Source organism: Neophocaena asiaeorientalis, unplaced genomic scaffold, assembly GCF_003031525.2.
Source record: "Neophocaena asiaeorientalis asiaeorientalis breed wild unplaced genomic scaffold, Neophocaena_asiaeorientalis_V1.1 scaffold582, whole genome shotgun sequence".
Lineage (NCBI taxonomy): Eukaryota > Metazoa > Chordata > Mammalia > Artiodactyla > Phocoenidae > Neophocaena > Neophocaena asiaeorientalis.
Window position 1 is genome coordinate 333,310 of NW_020172996.1, and position 7,200 is coordinate 340,509.

The 7,200-nt window shown below is 45.2% G+C and overlaps 1 protein-coding gene across 2 annotated transcripts in view; it reads left to right on the forward strand.

The window, feature by feature from the left end:
• The window catches only part of LOC112397993 (zinc finger protein 211-like), a 34,386-nt gene extending 27,388 nt beyond the window's left edge, over positions 1-6,998 (forward strand). Inside the window, exons 4-5 of one of the 2 annotated variants that reach the window (XM_024742358.1) lie at positions 1,652-1,778; positions 3,060-6,997. In XM_024742358.1, coding sequence (XP_024598126.1) covers positions 1,652-1,778; positions 3,060-4,357 — 1,425 coding nt within the window. In that variant the 3' untranslated portion in view covers positions 4,358-6,997. Of the gene's footprint in view, positions 1-1,651 lie in introns of both variants that reach the window. The other variant, XM_024742357.1, reaches the window with a different exon arrangement.
• The last annotated feature ends 202 nt before the right edge of the window (positions 6,999-7,200 follow it).

A 7,200-nucleotide genomic window follows, 5' to 3' on the forward strand; every position in this document is an offset into this window, starting at 1 on the left:
AGGGTCTCACTGATCATGACCCTATGCATGTGGTATCTGGGGTTGTGGTATCATGGGACCCTTCACCTGCCATTCTCCCAGCTCTTAGTCTGGGACCCTGGAGAAACGTCAACCGAGGCTGGAGGTTATATGGAGGTGTTCCCAATTCCAGAAATTAGTAAAGTCGTCAAGGGCATAGGTACTAGTATGTGCCAGATGCTTGAAGGTGAGGCCAAGCTGGAAATATTCAGGGAAATGTAAGTCTTCTGATGAGAACAGAGTAGGGAGGTAGGACTTAGGCCTGGAATGTCTCCCTGAGAAGTGGGTGTTGATTTTGGAGGTGGTAGGAGCAGTGGGGGAGATTGGGTCATAAGATGGAGGTGAACTTACACATGCCTTAACCTTTTCCATCTAGCTGCAGAAAAGAAAGGTCTAGAAATTTGAGACAGAGTTCAGCATTAGACACACATGGGTGGTGACTGGTGGATTGGGTGGGGCTTTCTGTCACGTTTAGGAAGGGGAATTCTTGTCCTGGTGGTAATATTATTAACAAATCAGGAAGAAGAGAGTAGGTGTCAATTCTGGGTGTCTTTCTTGGGCACCAGGTTGGAGGAAGTGGTCTCTCAGACATAGGTAAAATGTTTTAAGAGAGGTAGCCATTGAGGGAGGAGAGGATAATCTAGCAGCCACGGTTTCCAAGGGAAGAGTGGACATGAGGTGAATGCAGAGGCTTAGGAGTAACTGAGGCAGGATGACCCTGAGGATGGGGCTGCTGCTTATTTACCATTCTTGACTCAACAGAATTTTGTGGTGACCTTTTGTGGATCCTCCAAGGCTGGTTGATGAGCTTAGGGATGAATAGGACACCTGTGAGTTACTCGGCCTCATGTTACAGGCGGAATTATGACCCCCTAAAGTCTTATGTTGAAGTTTTAATCCCCAGTAACTCGGCCTGTGACTATGTTTGGAGATAGGGTTTTTTATTAATATGAACCCTCATCCAACATGTCCAGTGTCCTTGTAATAACAGGAAATTTGGTCTCAGACACAGAAGAAAGACCAAGTTAAGTCACAGGGAAATGACAGCCATCAGTAAGCCAAGGATTGAGGCTGTAAATGCAACCAACTCTGCCAACACTTGAACTGTCAGAAAATGAATTTTTGTTGTTTAAGCTAGCCACTATGTGGTACTTTGTTGTGGTAGCCTTAGCAGGAGGTGGGGTCCTGCAGAGGTCTGTAGTAGCAGGGCACTCTTAATGCTGTATGATGAGTAACAGAGAGACAAATGGAATCCCTGTGGCTGTGGGGATGCACTTATGGCGTGCACAGATGCAAGAGGTGCTAAGAAAGATGTGCACACAGAGTGGGAGCATGAGCTGATGATTCTACATCTTTGGTATTAGGGACTTAAGAGTGCAGGTTGAGTCTACATTTGGTTGTACCTGGCAGGTATGCTCTGGGGTATCCTAGGGATATGGCCTGGCTGGGGGCTGGTGGGGCCCTGCAGGCAGGACCATGAGGAGAGAGTGACATTAGTGGCACCAGGGTCTGGTGTCGCCTCCGAGTTGGAGAGCTTGGGAGGAGGGTAAGCATGGGGTAGATGTGTGAATGATGGGTTGTGGGTCCTTGGGAGAGAGGCTTTTTGTGATTTCATCTCTCCCCATCATGGCAGGGTAGTGTGACCTTTGAAGACGTGGTAGTGTACTTCTCCTGGGAGGAGTGGGGGCTCCTTGATGAGGCTCAGAGATGCCTGTACCACGATGTCATGCTGGAGAACTTTGCACTTGTGACCTCACTGGGTAAGGCCCTCACACCCATCCCAGTACCTTGGGCTAGACTCTGATCTTCTCACAATTGAACAGTAGGTTCTGTCTCCTTTCCCAGTTCCCTGGCTGGGTGCTGTGGTCGACAGGGCTGGGCTGAGCGACTTCCCTCTTCTTGAACCTGCAGCCACTGGTGTGCTGCCCCAGTGAGCCTGATGGATCACACCTTACTTGCCCTCTCCCTGGCTGGGTAACTGTCCAGATCCATGGCTCCTGCCCAGGTTTTTCTGTCTCCTTTCTGTTGACATTTTTCCTGTCTGTGCCAGCAGTTGCCATTGATAATACGTTGACTACCTTTGGGGATGATGGGCTTTTTTTTTTTTTGGGCCATGCCCCATGGCTTGTGGGATCTTAGTTCCCCAACCAGGGATTGAACCTGGACCCTTGGCAGTGAAAGTGCAGAATCCTAACCCCTGGACTGCGAGGGAATTCCCATGGGCTATTCTTATAATATGCAGAATTGCTCTGGGCCAATGCTAGTCCATCACCTGTCCTGTCATTCCTTAGGACTCAGGTCCCAGGCAGTTGTTCAACGGGGGTTCAGAAAGAAGAGTGCTGGGATGGACATGACTCCAGCCATGGCGAGATGGGTTCAGAGCAGGTCTCTCTTTGGTGAATGGCAGCTGACGGAGGGCATGACATCAAGACTGTATTCAGATCATATGGAACCTGTGTCCTGTGTCCACCAGTGTGTTGATGGTGATGTCAGTGACCACACCTCATTTCTACCTTTCCTTCATTACTGTGGACACTTCTATAACTTCTGATTCTTCTCTGGCTCCCTGGCTGTCCCCACCTTTCTACTTTCATGTGTCACCTTTTCTCTTACTCTTATCCCTACAATGTTCCCCAAGATTAGGTCCCACATAATGTATTGCAAGGCATGCACATATCATTAAATAGACTGTGAATACCATGTAGTCAGTTGCAACCATATTTTCCTGGGCCTGGATACTTGAACATAGCACTCAAATATCAGCAGCAGCCAAGGCCCTCCAGAAGGGTGTTGGCAGAGAAGTGAATTGGAGATGTTTCTTCCTGTGCTGCATGCCACCCTGACAGCCTCCATCTTGCAAGGGGGCTCCCTACTTCTTAGGGCTTTCAGAGTCCCAGTACTGCAAAGCAGCTCTTTCATCAACCTCATATTGAAAACAATCCAATGGCCTCATTCTTTGGTGTGTCTGACACATTTGTGTTGGGGCTGCCCCACCACCACCAAAGACAACATGCATTTCACCAGCATTTCTGTGCTTTCAGGTTGTTGGTATGGAATGGAGGATGAGGAAGCATTTTCTGTGCAGAGTGTTTCTGTAGAACCAATGTCACTGGGCAAGACTCCAACTCCAGATCCATCCATTCAGAAGACTCACCCCTGTGAGAAGTGTGTCATGGCCGGGAGAGACATTTTGTATCTGCCTGAGTACCAAGGATTGCATCCTGGGCAGAAATCATACCCCTGTGAGGCATGTGGAAAACAATTTTGGTTCAGTCCAAACAGTCACCAGCACCAGAAGCACAATGATGAGAAGCCATTCAAAAGGGACATAGATAGGGCCTCATTTGTGACGAGCTACAGGTTCCATGTTTCAGGGAAGACCTTCACCTGCGAAGAAGTCGGGAGGGACTTCCTGGCTATGTTGAATCTTCTTCAGCATCAGGCCACTCTCAAAGGGGCAAAGCCACAGAGCAGCTTCAGGTGTGGGGAGTCCTTTCATAGTGGAAAAAGTCATTACAAGTATAGTGAGTATGAGAAATTGTTCAGCTATGAATACACACTTTTTCAGGATGAGCAACTTCACACTAGAGAAAGTTACTATGACTGTGAGAAACCCTTTAACCAAAGCTCCATCCTTATTAATTGCCAGAGACCTGACACAGGAGCAAGGTCTTATGAGTGCAGTGAATGTGGGAAATCCTTTAGCCAAAGCTACAGACTCATTCAACACCACAGAAGTCACACTGCAGCAAGGCCTTATAAGTGCAATGAATGTGGGAAAGCCTTCAGCTACAAATTAAGACTTGTGCAGCACCTACAAATTCACACTAAAGTGAGGCCTTATGAGTGTGGCGAATGTGGGAAGTCCTTTAGCTACAGCTCCACTCTCATTAAACACCAGAGAGTTCACACTGGAGCAAGGCCTTACAAGTGTGGTGAGTGTGGGAATTCCTTTAGCCAAAGCTCCAACCTCATTCAGCACCAGAAGATTCACAGTGGAGCAAGGCCTTATAAATGTAGTGAATGTGGAAAATCTTTCAGCTATAAATGCAAACTTGTGCAGCACCTGCGAATTCACACTGGAGAAAGGCCTTATGAGTGTGGGGAGTGTGGGAAATCCTTTAGCCACAGCTCCACTCTTAATCAACACCAGAGAATTCACACTGGAGCCAGACCATATAAGTGTGACGAGTGTGAGAAATCCTTTAGCCAAAAGTCCAACCTCATTCAGCACCGGAGAGTACACACAGGAGAAAAGCCTTATGAGTGTGGGGAATGTGGGAAGTCCTTTAGTCAAAGCTCCCACATCATTCAACACAGAAAACTTCACACCAGATAACCTCATGAATGCAGTGACTGGGAGAAAGTCAGTTACAGCCTGGTCTGTAATTAAACAAGTTCACAGCCTGGATAAAATTTATTTGTGCAGCAAAGTTGGGGAAACCTTCATCTAAAGGTCTCTGAGACCTACAGGGAACATGGGTTTTCAGTGTACTAGAACTAGAGTGTTTTTGTGAGGGAGCCATCTGCTTGACGTTGAACCTTATACAGCTGAGCATCCAGAGTGGGAAGGTTCCCCAGGAGTTCTAGGTTTGTGGAAAGCTTTTAGGATCCTCTTTGCATATTCTACTGCTGGCTCTGTTGCCTGAATTATGTTCCTTCCAGTTTCTGTGGCAGAAGCCTCACCTCTACCACTTAGTAGTTTTCCAGGTTCCAGTAGTATGTATGTCCCTTGCAGTGATCAGGGAAGGCAGATGTCTCTGTCCCATTCTCTACAGAACAGTAAGGAGGAGTAATTTTTAAGGGAGGAAGCACCTCTAGTGCCTCTGTGAGAAGTATAAATCAGTTCCCTCTTCCCCAGGATATCACATAATGCTGAGCACTACTGTGGGGAAGCTGTTCCCCGGGTACTGCAAAGGAATCACGTGCCTTCACGTCTAGAGTTGGGTTTTCTGGTGTTGGTTGTAAGACGGGTGAGGCTGGAACCTAAATTCACACACAGTGGATGTGATTCATATGCACTGGAGGAGGCTGTGGAGGTGAGAGAGGTGTGCCTCTTCTAAATGTGCCTCCACAATATTCAGTGACTGTGGCTACATTGTGTTGGATGAGGTGTACATGCCATGTGTTCTTCCTGTAGCTGTGGTGATTGTCAGAGCATATAAAGCTTTGTATATTTGTGTAGCCTCCGAGCTGCTCACTCTAAGGATATTGCTGCATGGAGAAGAAAATGAAAATAGAAGGGAGATCTTGAAGCCCAGAGATAACAGTTTTTGTGACCTAGCAGCTGTTCCTGCCAACTCAGAAATGATCTTTATGAATACTTTTTGCCCTGTTGGAGGGCTGCATCCCAAGCTTTCTAAACATCTGGTTATGAAAAAAAAAATGAATTAGATTTCTATTTAAACAAATTCTTACAAAGGTTTATTGACATATAATTGATTTAAATTGTACAGTGTGGTTAGTTTTGACATAGTGTAAAAACCATGAAACCATTAAAAATAATGCTGATGGTTATCATATCTGTAATTCATAGTTACTTCCCTTGTATTTTTGGCCACACCACACAGCTTGTGGGATCAAGCCTGGGTCGTGGCAGTGAAAGCCCAGAATCCTAACCCCTCGGCTACCAGAGAATACACTTTTAAAACCTCTTTCTGCCCTCACAACTACTGATTTACTCTTTCACAGTAAATTAGTTTGTTTCATAGAATTTTGTTTACTTTTTAAAAATTGTGTTTTCCCTCCATGCTGCATAATTATTTTCTGATTCATAAATCTTTGCTTATGTAAATACTTCATTCTTTTTATAGCTGAGTACTATATCCTGTCTAGATGGACAATTTGTTTACCCACTTTTCTGTTAATGGCCATTTTGGCTTGTTTCCAACTTTCGGCTGTTACAAATAAAGCCTTATGTATACACAATGGAAAGGCACAGGCGATGAAGCCTCTTTGTTTTGTTCATGTTAGGGGTACTTGTTGCATCTCGCCACACTATATTACTGAATTATGTAACACGTTTTCTAAGATGTAAACCTTTCATAGGTCCAATATCGGTGCTCAGACATCCCACTTAGTTTCATAAAATCTCTTAACCTATAGGTAGGTAGCTATTACATCTCTGAAGTTCCCCAATCATTCCACTAGAGTTTGCAACATGTTTGCAACTCTATATGTGGTTTGTTGGGTCTCTCAAACTATTTAACATGCTGACTATCCCGCCAATTTGAAGAGATTAGGGTGGGCAAGTTGAAGTGTCTTGATGGTGCACGTCTGTGGCATTGTTTTTACTACCAGAGCTCCACACAGCCAGGAAATTTTTCAGCTACTGTATGTGCAAGAGTGTGAGGAACTGTCCTTCCTACACCCTAATTAATTCCCAACTCTTCTGGTGTAAATTTGCGAAGGAAGGGTGAAACCGTGGAACACCCCCATCCTTCCTTGGACCCTAACAAAGGCAGAGCTTCAGGTCCATGCTCCCTGCACCCACAACCTCACTGTGCCATGCCCCCAGGGTGCCCCTCCAGGCTCTGTGAATTATGTTCCTCAAGCTTGATAGTTTCGAAGTGCTTCCTACCACCTCTTGCAGTTCTCTTACCAGGATCATAGATAGGAAGCACTTCAAAAACTAAGATAACTGCAAGGGGTGGCCCAACCACAGTGTTGGTTGGCCCTGATGTAGGTATAAGTGTCCTTTTCCAGGTGAGCCTTGGGCATATCCCAGCTGAGTCACTACTGCCACTAGGATGGGAACCAGAACATCTAGCCTCAAAAGTGACTTGAAAGGAGTGAAAAAACCTGTCACTTCATGTGGTACTAAAAAAGTACCCCCTCAGAGAGCACTCCACAACTATAAGCAGAAAAAAACCAATCTGTATGTAATTTTTTGTAAAGCACAGTAAGTGCACCAAGGGAAATATTTGAACCCTGACTTTTGCAAGACTTTAACTGTAGTGGTAAAGTGGAATAGAATCCGACATAGGAAACTTCTTATGGAATATTTCTATTATTGTCACATTAACAGTATTTTTAATCACCCTAGAATGTTTTCTTTAAAACATTCTTCACCCTGTTATAGGTGTAAATCCACTTCACTTGGGAAACTTTGGAATTTTGATAAATAAACATTTGTTAAGAGAAATATCCCTAAGCAAATCACAATATCTTTGGCAGGATACA